The sequence below is a fragment of the Prinia subflava genome, chromosome 3 (assembly GCF_021018805.1).
Source record: "Prinia subflava isolate CZ2003 ecotype Zambia chromosome 3, Cam_Psub_1.2, whole genome shotgun sequence".
Taxonomy (NCBI): Eukaryota; Metazoa; Chordata; class Aves; order Passeriformes; family Cisticolidae; genus Prinia; species Prinia subflava.
In genome coordinates, this window is record NC_086249.1 from 37,800,212 (window position 1) to 37,822,368 (window position 22,157).

Consider the following 22,157-nt stretch of genomic DNA (forward strand, 5'->3'; position numbering starts at 1 on the left):
GAGGGCAAGCTGGGGTGTTGGAAGCCACATAGAAAGTCCTGATCTCTTCAGAGATAATTTAAGGACTTGCAGTGCCCAAAAACTCTTTCAGCTGTGTGGGCAGTGGCTGTGAATGCTGCCTTATGGTTCTTAGGTATCATTCCAAGGTATTCCATCTTGGTCATTTGGTCTTCAGAACCACATAAATCTTGTCTCCCTTATAAATATTTGTCCTATAAATTGACCTAGGTTACCAGAGAGAACACTACCAGATCAAGAAAAAGAGCTAATGACCTCCTATCATTCTTTCATTGTTTCTTAGCTGCTGAAATGTTAACAGGTGTCGACATTAGGAGCAGTTTGGGACTGCTGATTGTGCTGGAGATGGAAATTATTCCAATCCGCTTTGCATAGAGGACTGAGGAGGAGGTCATTGTGTAAGCTTTATAAAATCAAAGATGAAGTGTGACTGTCTTAATGATGAGAAGGAACAATCCTTGAGACAACTCATGGCTGAGTCACTGGTTCCTTGGAAGACAAAGACCAGGTCTCTGTCTCGACTGTAGCAGGAACCAGGTGGTATGTTTGGGTCACCTTGGTGGTGTACCCAGGACTTGCACTGGGAAGACTTGTTTACTCATATTCAATAACTATCCAGAAAAGAGGGGCTAGCACACTGTGGACTGAGGCCACCTAGCTACCTACAAAGATCGAAGCTTTACCTAGACTGGAGTAATGCTGGTGGAAATGGAAGACTGGTCAGTTCCCCCTTTCCAGGGAAGGGTGGAGGTAAAGGGCAGAACCTTCAAAGGTTCAGTGGTATCTTCACTAGAAGAGAAAAGGTCCCTAGCCATTTCTTCCAGCTTCATGCACTCCTGCGACGTCATGACAATTTATCTCTGAAGGTTTGCCCTTGGGAAATGCTTTATATAATATGACTACAGTTATGCTTTATATCTTCCAATTAAGTGGATATGCCATCAGGTCTGTGAGGTTGCTGCACTTGCTCTGAAATGTTGTAATCTCTAAAAGTTCAGTGAAAAAGTAGGTGGAATCTGAAGTGTTCTTATTTTTGTCAGGGCTTTAACTAAGCTTTCAAGGCAAAATAGGTGAAACCATGAGCAGATGGTGTAGAATCAAACAACACTTGTGCAAATATCTAAACTTTGGCCAAAGGAGTAAGAGTGGCACCAATATGCTTCATTTGAGCAAACACATGGAAATACTCAGCTTGGACAAATGCGTAGCAAATTATTTTAGCTCTTTCTAAGGAAGTTTATCAGATTTGGCAATCAATCATCTAAACTGACCAAGAATACACTGTCTTTGCAATAAATGTTCATGCTTGTCGTCATTAACGTCATTTAGATTTTAGACTTTTTCTAATTAAGAAAGGTTCCCACCAGCAACAGCAAAAATCTCCACCACCTCTTTCATTATCTCAGCTTTTCTTCCCTTTAATTACTATTGAGCTCCTGGCTGATTAAATTAGGTTTTTTAGGTCTTTTCTGAAATCTTAGGGAAATTATCTAAAAATCATGAAATCAATTCCCTTACGCTGTTTTAATCTTTTATGTTTTAGGCTCCAAGAGGGACGGGCGGACAAGTGCAGCCCCTCGGAAAAGTGTGCAGCACTAGACTGCTTGCCAGCCTTCTATTGCCTTTGTGGACCATCTGGGTCAATTTCCTTCCAACTAAATGAAATGCAAATAAAAATTCCAGCAGTTTTTCAGCTGCAGGCTGCCCAGCTGATTAGCATGACAGAGGCCGGGAGATGAGGCCTGACCCTGTGCACTTCCCCTCATCTCATTAAGTTGTAACTCTACCGTGGCTGCATTCATGGTGTTTATTGACGCTGAAAGGCGTCTTTATCCAAAACTAGCTAAATTCACATTCAGAGTTTTTCCATGAAGGCTTGCCTGCTACAGCATCCACATGAAAGTGAACCTATTGTAGCTTGGTGATGTGTCCTGCTGATTCCTTAACAATCTGAGCTTTCTCCAAAAATGCTAGATTCACAAGTTTAAGTTCCAGTAAAAAAAAAACCAAAAATGAGCCCCAAACATTTTAACTATTCTGTAGTTAAGAATGTAGAGAGTATAGACAAGCCTCATTCTAGTGGTGACAGTGAGTATAGTAAACTAACACACAAGGAGACAAACCAGCCAAAGTACAGTAGCGAGCAAGTGCCTGTACCATGTAGGATGGCAGACAATGGGGTATTATACATATCCCCACATCCATCAGCAAGGAGAAGAATGTGAGATTCATGAAGGCAACATCTTCAGCAATTTATAGTGCTCTGAGAGTCACAGCTGGACAATGGAGAGAAATACACCTTCCATCTGCCCAGTATTTCATGTCTTGTCACAACCCTACGTTACAGAAAGTGGAACCAAAGTCTGGTGGAAACGAGCACAGTGATGACTATGATCCTTTCACCCTTCCCTTTAGTGCCATAACTAGCATCCCTGCTGAAGGACAGCAGTCACAGAGCCCAGGCACTGCTGCTAAAGCTCCAGGGTGGACAGCTCTGGTGGGCAGAGCATCTTCTCTGCTGTAAAGTTTGAGGTCCAGGTTGTGACTAAGGTAGATGGACTGTTTCTAGGACTTGGAAAGGAATAGAAGCTACTACAGGTTTTTGGAAAGAAATAGAGAAATGTTCATGCTCTCCCTACAATTTGAGTCTACAGGGAATGCACAGGAAAGACTAAAAGCTCTTATACGGGGCTCCCAGAGTATGAACAGGAGTCGGGGACGGTCCAGCCCTGACACCAATGCACCTCTAAAGTGGAAGTCTCAGTTTCAAACATTTCTGCTTGTGGTAGATGAACTGGAAGAAGTGAACAGCTCAATTTTCTCTAGACAATTGCCAAGTGTCTCATGAGCTATTTTATGATATCTGTGGAAAGGAGAGGATATGGGTTTTTTTGTTATGATAGACAGCTTTTTCGGCTTCCTCTGTGCAGAGGCAGATACAGGTGAGCAAATGGAGGAGAGTCAGTCAGAGATCAACACTTTGGATGAAGCTGGGAGAAGAAGCTACAGATCTGTGAGTGTCTTATCAAATGATTTATGCCTGTGCAGGGCCAAAAGGTGAGGTCAGTGCATAAGGCAGACTGGCATCACAGGCTGTGAGGAAAAAAAAGGAAAAATCTTACATCATCTCTACTCCATTGAAAAGCCACGTGGAGCAGAGAGTATTGAAAGGTGATCTCTGTTTGATTATCTCATAAAAAAAAAATTCAAGAGTAATTTGCCTATGGCTCCTCCCTAGACTTTCCATCTCATCAGCTAATGAGATCACTTTGCTTCATACAGTCAGACTTGTACAAATGTTGTCTTGTTCTGAGAAGTAATACACAATGCTTGGGGAGGAAAACTAATGTTTTAAAGTTCAGAGTACGCTGATGTCTTCCTACTGGGTCGCAAACTGTTATGAACATCAAAATAACATTTTGGATCTTTTCTCACAATCTTACTGAAGCCAGAAATGTTCTATTATATTCCATAGAGTTTTGATTCTGTTCTTTGATAGTCTGGCTTAGTTAATTGTTGCCAGTATTCCACCACTCCATGTGAGCTGGTACACACCAACTGAACAAACACCTTAATGCCTGGCTTTCGTGTCGGTGCAGGTAAATGTTTGCAGGATAGATGAGAAACACTCAAATGCATTCTCACTCAGATCTGTTGTAGAAGCAGACTCTTTGTTCAGGGACATGTAAACAAGGATTTTACTATACAGGCTTCTACTTGAAAGGCAAGAAGAGGAACATGTGGCAGAGCAGTGGAAGAATGATGTGTTTCAGCCAGTCATGTTTCAGCTTTGCAAGATCCTGGGAGCATCTCCTTTCTACATATCAGTTCAGCCCCATCAGTGACAGTACAGCTGAGGCTTGCCTGAAATCAGGGGTTTAAACACGTTTAGTCAAACCAGTGGAGAGGCCTCGTGAACACCCTTGTTGGCTTTAAATGCACATCCCATTTCAATGAAATTTAATGAGGAATTAATATCATTAAACTGAACCCAAAACCTTAAGCTGTAGTGAGCATGTCATCAGTGCACACAGCCTTGGTGAAAGTAAATGAGTTCAAACATTTTGGTGCTTTATTAGGAAAGTTTCATCTAAAGGATTTTGCTTTGGTAATTCAGTACCTTTTCATTTAACAATTCATTTAACTTCAATAAAAAGAAAGCATTGTCATAAACTGTTAGGTAATGATAAAACATGCGCTACTGTAATATCATAATGAATAAAAATGCCAAACCATTATGCTTTGACCTTATCAAAATGGAATATTTTACAATATCCATTATTCCTTAATAAGGAATAATAAAAACAGGAAAAACTGCTGCAAGTTCTAAATGAAATTTTTTCTTTCTTGTTATCTTCCTTGCTATATGATAGAAAAATGTCTTCAGGAGCTTCCATCCAGATTCAATTACCAATCAATAGAATATAGGATTTGGGAGTTGCTTCACCTGAGAAGGTGAAAGTAGTGATAGTTGTGCTTTTTTCTTTTGTATGTCATTTATTTGTTTATGTAACAAAAGCCAAATATGACTTCTCTTTTTTTTAGACTACAGCAGGGAAAAGAAGTAGAGAAAAAGTAAGCTTAATTCAGAGGCTGAATTACAGTTGGAGATTGGACTTTTCCTGCAGCTGAAAAACAGAGTAGCTACAAACACACACCTTGTGTCCAAGGTAACAGTAAGGAGAGACCACATGGAAAGGAACAGGCAGGGAAAAGACTTGGGTACACAAAGTCAGGAAAATAGTTCTGTGTAGGGAATCTGCAATGCTACAGAAAGTCCTCACTTGGGTTACTTTTTTGCCAGATCAGCACAGCAATTGGGACAGCAGCAAAAAAGCAGGGAGCTTTATAATTTACCATGTTTGGCAGACGCAGTGAATATCTCTTGGTTTCTAATTTTTCTCAGTGCTGGTTGCACAGTTCTGAGTTACATGAAGTTTTCAGCTTGGTCTAAGGAACAGCCATAACACCATATTGCATGTTGTCCCAATTGCAGAGGAGAGTTTGAAAAGGCAGCTGCTATTGGGTAGAAAACACCAGAAAGAAAGAAGACAAGTTGTAATTTATTATTACAGTCACACTATTCTCTGAGATATGGAGCTGTCTATACTGCTTATCCTTGAGATGGGATGCAGAAGTGATGTCTGTCCTTATTCTGAACCTGAACAGGATCCTGAACCTGCACAGACACTGTCTTGTTAAGAAAACTCAACTAACTGCCCAGAATACAAAGAAAGGAGTTGGCAAGTACAGACTTCACAACAGTAGCACAGATCAAAAGGCATCAGACAACAAAAGACCATAATGCCTCTCCAAATACAAGTCTAGGAGAGAGGAAAACCTCAAAGCCAGACTTTGAGGATTCTGGGGGAAAATGTCCAGCTTGATGTGGGACATTAACTGCAGAGTTAAACAGAGGAACAGGTCAAGAGGCTGCAGCAGGATGGGTGCAGAGCAGGGTGCAGGCAATGGCCAGGAGCTGTAGCTCTGAGGTCCCATGGCCTTGCAAAGCTGCCACTGTAAATGACCCATTGACATTTCCTACATCTTGGTCTGAACTATGTGGGCTAATGTCCTCATGCTTGGGGACTGGTTTTGTTTTCTGCTGTGTTTTGAAGTCCACATCAATACAAACATGTTTGTTTGCATTAGGCCAAACATGCCCTGCCTGGGACTGAGTCCAGGTTTCTTATTCCTCTGCATTCAGCTTTGGCAGCCTCAGGGCAACACTTGCACTGAATTGCAATTTAGCAGTTCATGGGTCTGAAGTGCTTCTTTCTCCTTTGCTTTGCACAGAGAATGCTCTGCAGGATGTGCATGAGAGCCCAGGGTATCAAGCCAAGCTCAAAGCTTGTGGCATCTTTACCCATCTATGTGTTCCTAGGCACAATGAAGGAGCAGAAATTCCATCCTGTGGTATGATGTTAACAGTCTTCTGCCCTCATCTGACTCCTTCTGACCATCCGCATCCCATTTTCTGTTCCTATTTCAGCCATTTCCCCTCATATTTCTCTCTTTTCATGCCTCTTGTCAGCCATTCTCACAGGTCAGAGGTGAGGATTCTGTCACAGGCTTCTTCACAGTCCCACTCTCTGATCCACACTCTTGAGGTGCCCAGGTTATCTCCTGTGCCAGGCCACAGTCCTCACATTTTCACCACATGTCCAGTCCTGCCTAGGGAACCCTGCTGGCTCAGTGCACTCCTCCCAGCCATCCCCTCCTGCCTGAGCCCTGCCCAGTCCATTCTCCAGCTGCTTCTGCTCCTCAAATGCATCAGAGTGAGTGCAGAGACATGGCTGTGTCACGCGTGTTCTTAACACCAGGCGCTCATGTGGAGACAGGCGTGTGCAGGACAGATTTCAGCCTTGGGTGATGAACCTGCCGTGTGGACACGGTCACTGCTCAGGGGCAGAGTGTGACTCTGACAGGCAGCTGAGTTTTGGGATGGGGTCCTAGGGAAATGAGGTTGGCTGGAGCTCTTTCAGAGCTGCAGGTCACAGAGACAGGTCCCCTACCGCTGTAGAGGTATCAGCTGGCCATTCTCTTCCCTCCCAGGATTGAGGGCACCTATCTTCAATGAGGAAAGTCCACTCGAAGGACTGATGAAATAATGAACTCACTCAGTTAACTTCTTTGAAATTTTGCCACCAAGTTTTGACATCTGTCTCTTTCCAAAATCTAGGGGCAAGGTTCCAGATGTCCTACCATACCTGTCTGAGGCCAAGGCTGAAAATACCTCAAAGGTTTTGTGTTCTGTGTTGCTCAGCAATCTTGACCTGCAACCCCCCTATGGATGGCAATCCATAGAGAAAAGGCATGGGCTGTCTTTTCCTACAGAATGGCTGTTCTTGCTCTCTCAGCAGAAGCACCAGCAAAGGTGCTCTTGTTTGCATTCAGTTGCAAGCCAGACTTTCACATGTCACAGACAGCTGATATTTCCTCTCCAGTCTCCATGAATTTTGTCCATCAAAGCAGCAGCCAGTGCTGTTTTATGATGTGTTGTAAAACTACCATGCTACCCTGAGTGTGCTCAGCATGGCTGCCTCATTTATCACTGCTCAGCCTTCACACTGGGCCATCATCCATCACTGCCTCGTCAGAGCTGAGAGTCAGAACCTGGTCTGCAGTGCTGCCATAGCCTGGAGTCGTGTGAACACTCATCAGCAGGTCCCTTTGTCCTCGGACTTTTTTTTTTTCTTTCCAGGAAATGTGACTTCTTCTTATATTTAGTTCCCAACCAAGACTCCAGAATAAAAAACCCAACTTCAAAATTCAATTGACTGTGCCTAATGGAGGGGATTTTAATGTGTAGCCTTTGAACCTTATCTATTATTGAAGGAAATAAAGACTTTTTTTGTTCCATATTAGAAGCTAATGGCAAAAGAAAAAATTGGAGGTTTTAATTTTTTGATTCCAATAGTGACCTCCATGTCCATTGTGAAACCATGAATAATCACTGCCTGAGAAAGGCATTTCTATGAGCAATCTAGAAAGTGGACAAAGGGACCTTTGAGACATATGCAGAAAATAAATTTAAGAATAAGTTTGTGTCTGATTTTCATCTTCTGCCAGAGAAAGACAATTATCTTTTTGTTAATTATGTTAATCATTTGCATTACACTTATGTCCTTATCTCTCACGCTTTTATTCTATTCCAATGATACTAATAAAAAAGCCTGTAAATATCAGCCAATATAACACCTGGAAATTCAGAGTTTTGTCCTACTCCCAGTGCTACCAAAGGTTAAAAATACCATTGTTTTCATCAAGTCTGCGTAGTGAGGTGGGTGTATTGTACTGTATAAGGTGAAAATGAGACCTTGATGGTTTCTGGGCTCTAACACCTTTTTTTCCTTTAGTGCTTTCCTACTTTTGGGTACACAGTTCTCCAACACATGAGGAGTTAACAAACATTATTCAGGCATCTTATTATTCTCTCCTTGGGGCTTAGCCTCCTGTGCTGGCAGAAACATTGCATCGTGCAGAGCAAGTGTCCTCCCAGAGAAGCCAAAGCATGTAGCAGTGAGCTACATGTACTCTGCTTCACACTCTTCTTTTGGACATTAGTCTTGCTTGGAGTGACCTTCCAGGAGATCAACAGAGCCGTGCAGGTAGATGGGGATAGGCCATACACTGATTGTGGCCTCCTCTCTTCCAGGAGTGATGTGAGCACTGTGCAAGTCACATTCATGGCTGTCAGTGATGTCCTAGCAGAGAAAGGGTTTAGAGACCCAGATCCCTGTTATCTTTCCAGCAAAGTGGTCAAAACATGGACAGTTATTAGGAGTAGAATGAACAGTATTTAGGTTTTAGATGTATTGTTTTTCCATTGCAGCTCAGCCTTGCATCCACTCAGTAACTTGGAAACAAAGTCTCAGGCTCGGTGTGGTGAATTTGGAAGGCGTGGCTGTGGAGAGAATGTGCTTGTCCCCACGGATGGGTGACCTTTGTCTTCTGGGGCTGCACCCACCCCAGCAGCAGTGCAGCATAGGGGCAGCAAGTGTGTAGTCTGAAGTCTCTGCAACACCTTCTTCTATTTTCATTTTCAGATAAGAGGCCATCTTCTGAACATGATTTGGAGCCAATGTATCCACTGTGCCTCTGCTTTGCTGCTTCCTGAGAGCCCAGTAGCTGGTTCAGGTCCTCATGGTCCCAATTACGGGTTGTACCCACTTCATGTCCCTCCTGGGCAAAGCTTCTCGTTTTGTTCTCTTCCAGAAGGCATGGTGTTCACATGTACTCAAACCATTCTGTTGACCAAGCCTGCGTATGATATGAGGAGATGGCCAGGGGGTTGCTTCAAGATAGCTGGAATATTGCTCCCTATAAAAACACTAATATAAACACAAAAATAAGCAATATGTATTGTCTGACATTAGCTCCTACCTTGGATTTAATCATGCAGGATGTATCTGCTCGTGAAGGCCCCCTAAAATTTGAGCACAGCTCAGAATCTTCTGCTGCTGCTGTTGGCACTTCTGGGAAGTGAAGAGGGTGGCTGGACTGTGCTCCCTGATGCCAGATTGAGAAACAGAGGTTTGTGAAGATACACCATGAAGTGGAGCGGGAATCAGAGGCTGCTGAACGTTTTTACTCTGCTGGTGTGAAGAACAGCAAAAAACAAATTCCTAGGAGAGGGGACAACAACAAACCCCTTGAAAGTATTGCAAGGTGATAGGTATTCAAAAGCCATTGGAAGCAATGGCAGTGCTTCCACTGACTTCAAAGCACATCTGACCAGGAACTTGAGGATGTGATAATACTTAAGAAATAAAGTTAATTTGAGGCAAGGAAGCGCAGATGTAGTAATTTTTCGATTGTAAGGGCCACAGTCTCTCAGCACTGGTCCTATTGGGATGTTGAGAGGTGGCTCAATGTCAGGAGCCATCCACTGTGCCCAGCTGCCTAGGAGAGGATGGGGAACAACAGAGGGGAAGAGTGACTGAGCAGGTATGATATGTTGATCAGAGAAATAAAAAAGAAATGGGATATGCATCATAAATGGTAACGTTTTCTAAATTTGCCCTTTTAAAAAGATGTTAAATGAATGGGATGGGGTTTTTGGTTGTTGTCCTTTGTTTGTTTTCAATTCTAATGAAATATGTGCCTCTCTTTCCTAAGTTATTCTGTGAGACTGCTGGGGACATTTTTTCCACAACTAAGGGAAATTATATCTTGATTATTCCTTCTTGTTTACCATTACATTTTAAATATTATTCTTCATTTCTTGAATATTTGCTGATGTCTATAATAAAAATGTAAACAGTAAAAATAATATTTGTTGGAACTGGAGGCAGTAGAGCTATTCCCTATGTGCACTTCTATACCTTGGCTGCCTTCCCCCATCTCATGGGAGCTGCAGCAGAGAAATTCTTCCCCCATTTCTCACTTCCAAGCATAACTGAAGGGGGCAAAGGGACCAAAAGGTCCCCACCAAAGGGACATGTACAAGGAATGTAGTACTGCTTTGCCCACATTGCCTGGGTTGAACAAGCCCAAATAACCAGGCTAAATATGATCCAAACATACAAGAAAGTATTCTTTAACCCTCAAACAGAGTTTCCAAGCTGTGACGGAGATGTGACAGGACCTGTGATGGTCCACACTGGAGTGACCAGGAGTCTGCAGAATGAGCTGGTCTCAGAAGGGCATTACAGAGTTGTTTTGATCCCTGTCAAATAACCAGAGCTAACAAATAGCTGAATCAGTTTGCATGCTGAAGGCTTCATGGAGGCCACAGTGGTGATATGCAGACTCAGGCTTGCATCTTTCTATGTGCAATTGTGCTTTGAATAATAATTTTTTAAATGTTTTACTGGCATCTTTGTAATTTTTTTGGTTTTCAGAGAGTGGAAAACACCTGTCATGATTTTGACTCTGTAGTAGCACCCTTCACTGGGTGTTCAGCTTTGTGATGTCTGCAAAGTATTTTTGGCATCTAACTTAGATTGCAAACACACATCTCAAAGGAGCATCTCAGCTACAGACAGGTCCTGAATAGACAGGCACAACACACATTCGTGCTCTTTTTGCCTATCACATGCAACCACTGCAGTAATTCCCTTCCTTCAAAGGGACATTTTTACCATTGATCTAAATCATGTCGTTCTGTGAAGCAGAGAAGCCTTGCTGGTGCATGCAGCAACACAGAAGCAGGAGCCTTCCTTCTCTGCCTCAGCTCCAAAAAGGAATATGTAGTTTTGAGACCACCAGTGACAGGAAAAATCTCCCTTCTGAAGGGAGAAGGAGTTTCCCTGATGTGAGGTTGATTACACTGCTGGAAGGGATTTGATGACATAAAAGACAGAGAGTGTCCACAAGACAAATGAGATGGAAAATCATGGCAGGCACACTTCAGTCTGTTCTTCTGACTTCTCATCTGTCAAAAGAGAACAAGTAGAAGTTCTGTTAAAATATCTTGAGAAGAATGGACAATTTGTGCATTTTCTGAGCTTTTTCAGATGGTGCTGCAGATTGGATCTAAATATTTATTCACCACTAAGAACAATTAGTCTCCTGACATCTACTGAAATTTCTGAATTTATCTTCTCCTCTTTCCTGATTGCCACATTCCTTTTTCCCCAGCCTGTTCTTTATGGGGAACTTAACCTACTGCTTCTTTTTATGTGCCTTATGACCAAGACAGCAGTCTCCTCATCTGTTTGGTGGTTTTGTTGGTTTGTTTTTGGTTTTGGGTGGGGTTTTGTGGTTATTTGTTTGGTTTTGGGGTTTTTTGTTTGTTTGTTATTTGGGTTTGTGATTTTTGTTTTTTGTTTTTGTTTTCTTCTAGCCCTGCATCTGGGCAATGAGAAAAATTTGGAGAAGACTGGAAACACTTCTAGTTTTATCTTTTGGAGGTGATAATTGGAAGACTTCAGACTGGAAACTTTTCTCTCACACTTCTGGATGAAAAGCTGTTAGAAGGCTTGTTCCATTTTCTGAGACACTGATCTGGCTGAAGAGAAGAGAGACAACAAGGGAAGATGGTGATGGAAAAAATTACAGACACTCTGAAGGAGAGAAAGAAAAGTAAGGATAGCATCTAAGGAAGGAGTGAAGTTGGAAAACTGGAGTGAAAATTTAGAAGATACACAGTAAAGGCGAAAGGCTGCCTAAAATCTAATGGATCAATCTGGTCAACCAGGACAGGAACACCAAACACACACAGGGTTCTAATTAGTTTCCATACTCTGGGACAGAAGTAGAGCTAAAAGGCTCTGACCTCGTCTATACAAGCTGCAAGAGGTGTCAGAAAAACAATGATTCATTGTCAGATTCAGTGATTCAAAAGTGGGAGTAGAGGGGCTCCACACAGCTCACGCTGTTCAGCTCCGTGGCTTCCAGAGGGCTCATGCTCCAAAGAGCTGCAGCCTGCATCCATGAGAGAAGGAGCAGCTGAGGCAGAGCAGTGCAGAGATAGCACCTGTGGGATTCACCTGGGCACATGCACTTGGGGTAGGCATTTAGGGATCTGTTATAGCACTGCATCAGCATTTCTGGTGGGATATTTTTAATTTTTTAACTTTGAGGGTTTCTGCAATAAGTCAAATGAATCCCTCTGTGCAGGTACATGTTTCTTCCCATTGACTATGAGGGGAGCCAACAATGACCAGCTCTAATGTATACTCCCTCCTCTCACATCAGTGCATTCCCTGTATGTCTGTAAAGGTGCAGTGACAGGTAACACACTGAGGAGAGTTTATGTAGTCACAGTACAACCACATAAAGAGTGAAATGTGGCTAAGCTTCTTTTGTGTCTTATAGGGGAGAAAGAATATTTTGAATGGCTGATGATCAGCATTTATGCAGCCATGAGTTTATCATTTCATGATTAAGTATTTCTCACAAACTGCAAGAGTTGAAGTTCAAGGGTCTGACAAGCCTGAGAGATTCCAGAAGTCCGGGAAATCCAACCTGTATTTTGTAGTATGCTGCCTTCCTATTGAACTTCACTGGCATAAGACCCATATTTTGGGATAATCTTTTTCATATCAAAGCACCCAGCTTTGGGTTATCTTCCCAAAATATGAGACTGGTCTGCTTGGGATGATGTGGTGGACAGTATTGCTGGAACACAATGGAAGGAACCACCTTAGCCCCTGGTGCCCGTGGAGGGACTGGCACATGAGGCTAAAGACAAAAATTGAGCTCTTTCAAGAGAAACCTTGAGCCTATTCGCTCATGCACACCCCCAGCAGCAGCTCAGCTGTGATTCTGCACACCAGGTACAAAGGGACATAGGACTGGAGAGTCTTTGACACCACTCTCCAGATGTAGAAGATGAAGACCTAACAGCAAAAGGGCGTGAAGTCAGATTTGTGATGTTCACATTTTGAGCAGGAAACTTCCCAGACCTGCTATGAATCCAGGACAGCCTATAACCACTACAAATCCAAACTTCATTAAGTGTTAGGTCACGATATTTACCAAAATAAACAAGGAGAAGAAAGAAATTCACAGGCTTTACTTGCATTTTGAAATATTAAAAAATTGCAGTGCCATCACATATGTTTGTCATGTACTGGCTTGGCTATCCCTGATGTTTTTGTTAACCAGCAGTTATTTTTTGTCTCTAAAAAATAATTTGCTGTAAACTAGAAAATTTACATGCAAATATAAGGAGGTCAACAAATGGCTCACTTTCCAGGAAATTATTTCTCATATAATTTCTACAGTGTGGTTGTGTATGGCTGTAAACACCCATCATACACACTTGCTGTGGCTAAATAGAAATAAGTAGATAAATAGATAAATAGATCAGTTTGTGTCCAGATATGCAAACACAGATACTTGTAACCTAATATGTTCTGAATACTCTGCTGTGTTCTAAAGGGGTGTTAAAGTCCTCAAAAACTTAGTGAAAATAAGAAAATTATTTTGTCAGTTCAGAGTGTTCCTTTTCTCAGTCTACTGCCAGGACTGGCAAGTTCAAGGAATTGAACATACCTTGGTGAGGTCTGCTTTACACAAGTTCAGTAAACATTTAAGATAATCATTTCATGTTCATGTGTCATAAACACTTGAGGAAAACATATTTGTCAGCATCAAAGAAGGAACCAGGCTACGCATTTCTGCGACTTTCAGGTTCTGTCACCATGTCACCAGCAGTGGCCAGAAATCCCTGGGGCAGGTAAGCAAACCTCCCTCTTTATTCACAACCCTTGCCACTCACCATGTGCAGCCTACCGGCACCTGATCCAGAGTGGAACACCCTGCCCCATTTTCCACACTCCTCCTTTGGCAGCACTTGTGATGGGTTTCTGCACGTGGCTGTGCAGCAGCATTGCAAAAGCATCCAGGAAATGCCTTCTGTGTGTTGGGGACTCCACCTGGGATCTTGTTCTTCAGTGGATTTATTGGCTCTAGTACCTTCAGCTCTCTGGTACTCTCTTTTAAATGATAGGGGGAAAACTGCTTTTTTTTTCTGTTGGCTTCCTGTAGAACTTCACTTAGAAGCTGAAGAAAGATCTTTATCAGTGAATCTAATAGACCTTTAGTTCTCTCTCTGCCATCACAGAATGCACTGATCAGATGTCTCATTCAGCAACAACTACATCCACTGCAAGACCCTCCTAATCTGCCAGGGCACAAGAAGCCAGCACTGAAACCAGTGTACCCACAACCTTGAGTACCTGCTGAGGATCGATCTGGTTTGATGATACCATCCACATGAATGCGATTAAAACCTGAAAAGAAGTACACCAGCTGCAGGAAACTCTTCAAATGCTTCATATGAACAACAGATACGATACAGTTTCTTACTGAACAGGATGAAAGAATTTCCCTTTGGATGTTCTCAAAGAGCAGTTTCAGTTTGCAGAGGACTGGAAATACATAAAAGCGAGAAGTTTGGAGAAAGGAGAAGACGGCAATAAAAAAGGGCTGGGAAATGGGGTGGATTCTGAGGTTGAAGGATAGTATTTCCAACAATTTTGTATTTTAACAATACCTGCAGAACTTATATCCAACTCCTCTTCTGCAATTCCTTGTCTTCATTACTCTCAAACCCTTCTCCATCCTTTGAGTACTTTTGTCCTACAAAGTCACCAGCAATTTAAAATGTGGTCTCACTATAAAAGCAAAACATTATTTTGAATTTCTTGGGTTTGCGTATTCCCACTTTTCTTATTACTTTGGTATTATTTATGTCCAGCTACTTCTTTCAAACAGCCTCCTCAGTGAAAGGTCAAATCAAGGAGGAGAAACAGTGCAACAAATTGCACAAATCTTCTTAGAAGATGAGCACAAGATTCCCTTTTAAACCAGCCCTGCTAGGAACCAATGGGACTGAAGGAGATCTAAATGACAAATCTCTGCCCTACAATTCTGCAGTGGAAAGAGAAAAGAAAGGTTACAAAAATGAGCAGCTTTATTTGGTGCTGTGCCACAGGTTTTACTGGCAAGTTAAACTATTGTCTTGATAGCTTGTGATGGAAAATAGATGAAACTGCATGAACCACATGGAAATGTGGCAGGGCTGGGTCACAGAAATATGGAATGACTTAGGGTTGAAAGGAACTTAAAGAACATTTAATTCCAACCCTCCTCACCATGAGCAGTTTCTCAAGTCCCATCCAGCCTGGCCTTCAGCACTTCCAGGGATGGGACATCCACAACTTCTCTGGACAACCTGTTCCAGTGTCTCACTACCCTCTGAATTTCTTGCTAACAAATAATCTAAATCTCTCCACTTCCAGTTTAAACCCATTCCCCTTTGTGTTATCAATATTTGTCCTTGTAAACGATTTCTTCTTTTTCAAAGCCTCTGGTAGGCTACAAAATTTATACAAGTATAAATTTAAGAGGAGTTGATTGAACACACAAGAGATAAAGAAAAAATCACACAACAAAAGCCCCTGCAGTTTAGCCTTTATTTTGGAAAAGCTGAGATGAAATACAAACATAGCTTTTGTTTCTGGAATCCCTTGTATTGTGGATCACTGGAGGCCAGAAGTAAACCAAATAACCCAAAATTATTACAGGGTATGCAAACTCAGAATCATTCAGTGATCAAGTTAATTGAAGGGATTCACAGGTATCTCACAGGCTTGCTCCTGGGCGTGTTTGTCCAATGTAAGCACATTTTTGGACAAATCTTTACATGGTGTGTGCCTCGTGGCTCAGTATTTGCTTTGATTTACGTTTTGGTATTTGCCATTAGAAAATAATTACTCGGGCTAGGCTGGGGAATATTACAGTCACTCACAAATCGTCAGCTCTGCTCAGCTACCAAGGACGTGATCTCCTGGAAAATAGCGATTCCTTCTCATTCCAGTGGGATTTCATCCTCACCTCCCCACAGCTCCCAAACTAAGGCACCTCTCCACGCCTTGCTTGGGGATTGATGGTGCGTGGCACCTCCTACCCTCGGACGGAAACGGCGAGCACCGCGGACACTGGGGGCCTCAGCACAAAAGGCGATGGTGGCCGGTCCCTCAAAACGATGAGGGAGCTCTTTCCAGCCGCGGTCGGCACAGGCGCCCCCGGGCAGCGGCAGTGTGACACCTTGTCCCCTCGCAGGCAGCCGTGTCCTGGGTCACCCAGCCCCAGGGGGGAGGCACGGCTCAGTCAGTGCCAGCGCTGTTGCCCTGTCCCTCCTTCATGCCCCACAGTGATCCCTGACGTTCCCCTCACTGAGGGTCCCCCAGCTGACCCTCACCCTAATGCTTCCCTCTCCCTGTCCCCTTCCCCGGGGGTGTGACAGCGCGGGCAGGGCTGGGGGAGCAGTCACATCCCGGCCATTCTCTCCGTGCCGAGCCCAAGAGCCGGCACTTCCCGCTGCCGCCGGGACCCTGTCCCGACAGGAGCCCTGTCCCGACAGGAGCCCCGGGGCCAGGGCCGCCGCCCCGCCCGCCCCACGCAGCAGCGGCAGCGCCGGGAGCGGTTCCCCCCGCGCCCCCCGAGCCGCCTGCAGCCTGTACCCCGCCGGAGGAACTCTTTCCCCCTCTCTCGGAACCCTTTTCGTTCGGCGGCCATCGTTTCGAGGTAGCAAATATACGAGGAGAATTTGCTCTGTTAAAAAAACAAAATCAAAGACACCTCCCCCCCCCCCCCCAAAAAAAAAAAAACCAAAACAAAAAAAAAAAACAAACCAAAAACCACCACCCCCCCAAAAAAAGAGGGGGGCGCAAAAAGACGGGGAGGGGAGCTGGTTTAAAGCGCTGGGATTAAAGGTCTTTGCTAGTTTCAAGCGCTCATAAAACGGGCTGAAGGATGCTATTTTGCTGCAGTCTAGGTTATTTCAGCCCACAGTTGCACAACAAACCATTTAAACATTTCAGCACAAAACAGATTCCATTGTTGAGCTGCACATTAAAAAGTGTTATTCGCTTTGAAGTTTTTGTCTAATGGCTCTAAACTGAAAGAAAATGTTTTCCTATTACTTAATTCAATCATAGCGAAGAGGCTTGGTAAAAAGCCCACGGATTTTGCCCAAAGTGTGACAGAGTTCTCTTTGTGTTTGCTTATCCTCTGCTGTCACACACTTTAATTCGCCTCTCTTTATCTGGCATTCAAAACTTTCTTCAATGACATTCAATAAGGTCCAGCGGCTGGAAAAAAAACTGGTTATTTTTTTGGATATTCTTTCCCAGTAGCTTTGGGCTTGGTGTGCATTCAGAAGTTGTTAACCCTTTGCCTCCCTGCGGCTCGGAGCCCCGGGGTTCAGCCCCTGGGCAGCGGGAATCCCTTGGAATAAGGCTGAATCCACCACCCCCCGGCGGCGAGCCACTTCTCAGCGGGGAAAAATACCCCTTCCCGGGACACGGCTCCGGCGGGAAATGTTTTAAAATACCTTTTCCTTTAAAAAAATAAAGATAAATCCAAACCCTATTAACGCTTTCAGGGAAAGGACACTTGGGAATCCTTTCTATATTATTATGGGACTGAGTTTTTATTAACATTCGTTTTTGTTCACTCTGTAATTTTCGCCGTTCGTTTCTGCACATCAGCACGTTTTTAAGGTCAGGCATCAACAGATCTCCCGTGGATTAATATAAGAAATGTGACCACAGGCAAAACAACCTCTGCACAGCCAGGAGACACGGAGTACGCCGCTTTCAAGGCTTTTTCTTCCTTTCCTCCTTTCCCCCCCCGCCCGCCTTTAAAAAAAAAAGCCCGTTTGGCTTCCAGGCGGGGAGGTTGCTGTGGGGAGCAATCTCCCCACGTTTTGACAAGGTTCGGCGGGTGCGTTTGTCTTTTTATTGCCCGTATATTAAAAGGGGAGATTCGAGGTATAATACGTATCCCCACGATTTATTATTATTATTCTTGTTTGTTATCGTTCCTTATCCACCCACTAACTCAACAAGCTCAGGGAGCGCGGAGCCGGGAGCCACTGCACGGGGCAGCGCCGGTGCGCCTCGGCTCCGACGGACGCGCGCTCGCTTTGGGGACCGCTGTGGACTTAGCAGATCCCTGTACTCGGACATTCAGGCACCGCTGCGGTGTTCCAGTTGCAGCTCATCGCTCGGGAAAAAGACGGGGTTTCCCCGGGACTCCCCGGGCGTTGTGCGCGGCGATTCGGGGTCGGGCTAGCGCGGTCTGGTGCTGGCCGGGGCCGCCGCACGTGGGTGCCACGGTGCCACGGTGCGATGGCAGCTGCTGCCGCCGGGACTGGCACAGGGACCAGGTGTAAAGACACGCGGAATACGCCGAGAGCCTCTGCTCCCCCTCCGCGGGTGCCGCCGGCACGGAGAGGTGTGTGCGGGTCGGGGTTTCTGTCCCCGCAGCAGCGCAGCCGGGATGCCTGTGGCTCTCCGCACGCGTTAGCTGTGCCCGGGCGCCCACGCCACGCAGAGACCGGGCGGATGTCCTTGCCGGTGGAGCACCGGCTGGAACATCTCTGTGGCCGGGGGTTTCGCCCGACGACCGCGACAGCGACAAGTGGCAGGTCCCGGACCCAGGCTGGGAACAAAGACGTGGGTCTGGGGAAGGCGGCGGGCGAGGCAGCGGGGACGAGACATCCCGGAGGCGAGGGGAGAGAGAGAGGCCGTCGGTACCGGGGGCCGACCTGGTGCCACAGGTGGGAAAGGCACCGGGGGGCTGGCAGGGGAAGCTGGCGCCGGCGGAGACCGCGGCTGCAGCCGGCAAAATAAACAAGTGGGAACGGGCTGAAAGCTGGGCTGAAAGCGAAGGAGAGCGATAAAGAGAAAGAAAAGAATATTAAATCGCCAGAGAATGAGAAAATAACCCCGCCAAAGGGAGAGGAGGGGAGAGGCCGCCTGCTACGGCGTGGGTGGGGTCGACAAGAATAGAGTACATTATGCAGTTCATTTAGTTAACAAGGGAAATAATGAGGGAGCGTGCGGCGTGAATGCCAAGAGAAGAGCCACAGAAAGCCCATTGAGCGCCCGGCGCCGCCATCACATGGCACGGGCGCTATTTAAAGCGGGCGGCGGGCGCCGTTCAGCACCACTCGGGCTGGCCAGCGGCGCTGCGCGGGCGCTGCGCGGGGGCTGCGCGGGGCGATGCCGCGCTCCTTCCTGGTGGACTCACTGGTGCTGCGGGAGGCGAGCGAGAAGAAGGGAGAGGGCAGTCCTCCGCCACCGCTCTTCCCCTACGCCGTGCACCCCTCGCACCCGCTGCCCGGGCTGCCGGCAGGCGCCTGCCACGCTCGCAAGGCCGGGCTGCTCTGCGTCTGCCCGCTCTGTGTCACCGCCTCCCAGCTGCACCCGCCGCCGCCCGCTATCCCCCTCATCAAGGCTTCCTTCCCTCCCTTCGGCTCCCAGTACTGCCACTCGCCCCTGGCCCGCCAGCAGCACTCCGTCTCCGCCGTCAGCGTCGGGCACGCACCGGCGCTCTACCAGGGCGCCTACCCTCTGCCCGACCCCCGGCAGTTCCACTGCATCTCCGTGGGTAAGGCGGGCAGGGGCGGGCAGCGGGGCTGCATGCCTGCGTGACAGCGGCGGGGAGGTGGTGGGGATCCCGGGGGACCCTGCCGAACACACCTGGGGACCGAGGCGCCTGCCCAGCGCACGGAGGCTGGGCGGGGGTCCCGGCACCTCTCCCTGTCGGTGCTCTGGACGCTGCGCTGGGGAAGCCTCCTGCTGCCCGCCGAGCCTCCGATCCAGGCCATGCGTAAGGGGAGAGGCGGCCGCGGCACCCCTGTGGGCTCGGACTCCAGCGTGGCAGCGGCTTGCTTGGTCTCAGGCCCCCCGGGGAAGAGGGAGGGCTGCGGCCCTGCAGGATGGGTGGCAAGGAGGGCTCAGCGGGGACTGGCGAGTGCCCGGCGTTGCGGGGCGGGCGGCGGAGGGCCCGGCAGGTCCTGACCGTGCGCTCCTCTCCGTTCGCAGACAGCACGTCCAGCCAGCTGCCCAGCAGCAAGCGGATGCGCACCGCATTCACCAGCACGCAGCTCCTGGAGCTGGAGAGGGAGTTCGCCTCCAACATGTACCTCTCCCGACTGCGGCGAATCGAGATCGCCACCTACCTGAACCTCTCCGAGAAGCAGGTGAAGATCTGGTTCCAGAACCGACGGGTCAAGCACAAGAAAGAAGGCAAAAGTAGCTCTCACCGGGGCGGGGGGGGCGGCCACAGCTGCAAATGCTCGTCCCTTTCCACCACTAAGTGCTCGGAGGACGACGAGGACTTGCGTATGTCTCCGTCCTCCTCGGGGAAGGACGACAGAGGTCTCGCAGTCACCCCCTAACCACCCTCACACCTACCCCGGCTCCGCAGGAACTATGGCGAAAGCAGGGGAGAGAGCCCTGCCTGCCCTGGTGCTGACACGCAGCCGAAGGATTTTATACCGTTTTGTATAATTTGTGTAATTTACGAAGGACTTTCTCGCCTTTCTAGACCCCCGGCCCACGGGGACGGGTGTCCCGGCGCCCTGCTGTAAATAAACTCCTCCCTAGGACCCCAGGCGTCGCCCCATAGTGCTCTCTCGCTTGTCTCCCCGCAGGCGCAGCCCCGAGCCCGGGAAGTTCCTCGCAGACCGCCCCGCGCACCGAGGCGGGCGCAGAGTGCGCGGATGCTGCGCGGCGACGGGCGGTGCGCCCGCCTGCAGGGATGCTGTACCGGGCTCCCTCTGGCTACTCGGCGATGCCCATAAGCGGGCAGACGGAGGGAGGGTTGAAGGCTGTTTGGGTTATTATCTTTCCTTTTTTTTCCTTTATTTTTCCTTTATTTTTTTTTTCCCCTTTACAAAACTGTTCTGTTTTGACTTCGTCGCTGCCGGGCGCACAACTGTGGTTGTACCGTTCTGTCCCACTCCCTCCTCCCGGGAGATATTTATTTATTTATTTATGTGCAGAGAAACGTTGATGGCAATGATGATAATGATTATGATAACAATAAAAGCTCGTTGGTGGTGCATTTCCTTCTCTTCGCGTAGAAAGCAGTTACCCGGCGTTCGCAGCCGTGCGCTGGGAACACCGTCGCTCTCCCACCCTCTCCGCCGCAGCTCGGCACCGGGACCGGCCCGCCCAGGCGAGCGCAGATGACGGGGAGCCTTCCTTTCTCCGTGTCGAGCTGAAGCTACCGGGTGCAGGGGACGCCGCCTTCTGTCCCGGGGGCTCTCTCGGTCCTCCCCCGCGAAGCTAAAGATCGGGCCGGGGAGAGGCTGGGCTGAACACCTTTCATTCCCATCCTAGCCGCAAGTCTGCCTACGGCAGTAGGTCTGGACAATCAGCTGGCTGCCGGCGGGACTCGGCTCCCTCTCCCGGTGCTCGCCGCCGCCGGGCAGGAAGGACTGTCCCAGCCTTCCGCTAACCCTCCGGGGCGGGAGCCCGGGTCGCCGTGCTGGGGCTCCCTCATCACGAGCACCGGGCTCCGGCAGCCCCGCGCCCGGTAGCGCTGTGCTGTGCTTTACTCGCGCCCGTCGGATGCAGCCGAGAGGTCCCGCAGCCCCGGGGGCTGCCACAAGCGGGGCCGGACTGGCGTAAGCCTCCTCGGGTGCGGCACCCCCAGGGCCCGGCGCTCCGGCCGCGGCTCCATTCGTGCAGGAAAAGCCCCTTGTGCCGGGACTCCCGCTCTGTTCGGGCTCACGGGGACGGTCTTCGGTGGGTACAGCGGCTCTCCCTGCATCGCAGCCGATGCTGGACCGTCCCCGCGAGGACGCAGAGCTGCACTGCCTGGCACAGCGGGTTCATGCCCTGCCATCCGGGGAATGGGCTTGGGTCCCTAGGCTACCGTAGGTTCCTGTCCATACCGGGATGGGACCCAATTTTCATGCCAGAGCATGTCCAAAACATGCACCGGGAAGAGCCAGGGAGATGTCGCCCCTCACGGGAAATCTGCGTGGAGGAGGTCGATGCTGCTCCACACACAGGCTGAAGTTGATGTGGGAAGCTGCGGGTTTGAGATCCCTGGGAACCGAGGGTAAAGGCAGAGCAGGTAAAAGTGCCACTGCTGGGACAACATCAAGTCCTGTCTGTAAAGCAAACATGTCACCCTGCAGCCTTCCCAAGACACCTTGTATAGCTGTGGGTCTGGGAGATCTACTGCCTCCTGCAGCTCCACCCCACAGGTGAGCGGAAAATGTGACCCTGCAGCCCACAGCACACTGTGGACCTCTCAGGACCCTCAGGATGATGTGAGATGGGGGGATGACACGACAGTGCAGGATAGGCATAAGGCAGTACTCTCACCCTGCTGTGACTGGCCTGATTTGTGTTCCCGTCTGGAAGCTGCAGGGA

General features: G+C 47.7%; 1 protein-coding gene across 1 annotated transcript; it reads left to right on the forward strand.

The window, feature by feature from the left end:
* The first annotated feature begins 18,823 nt into the window (after window positions 1-18,823).
* On the forward strand, window positions 18,824-21,537 carry GSX1 (GS homeobox 1). The gene is made up of 2 exons (XM_063393520.1): window positions 18,824-19,374; window positions 19,812-21,537. Exons 1-2 carry the CDS (start codon window positions 18,987-18,989, stop codon window positions 20,165-20,167), a joined length of 744 nt encoding a protein of 247 aa, XP_063249590.1. The 5' UTR covers window positions 18,824-18,986; the 3' UTR covers window positions 20,168-21,537.
* The last annotated feature ends 620 nt before the right edge of the window (window positions 21,538-22,157 follow it).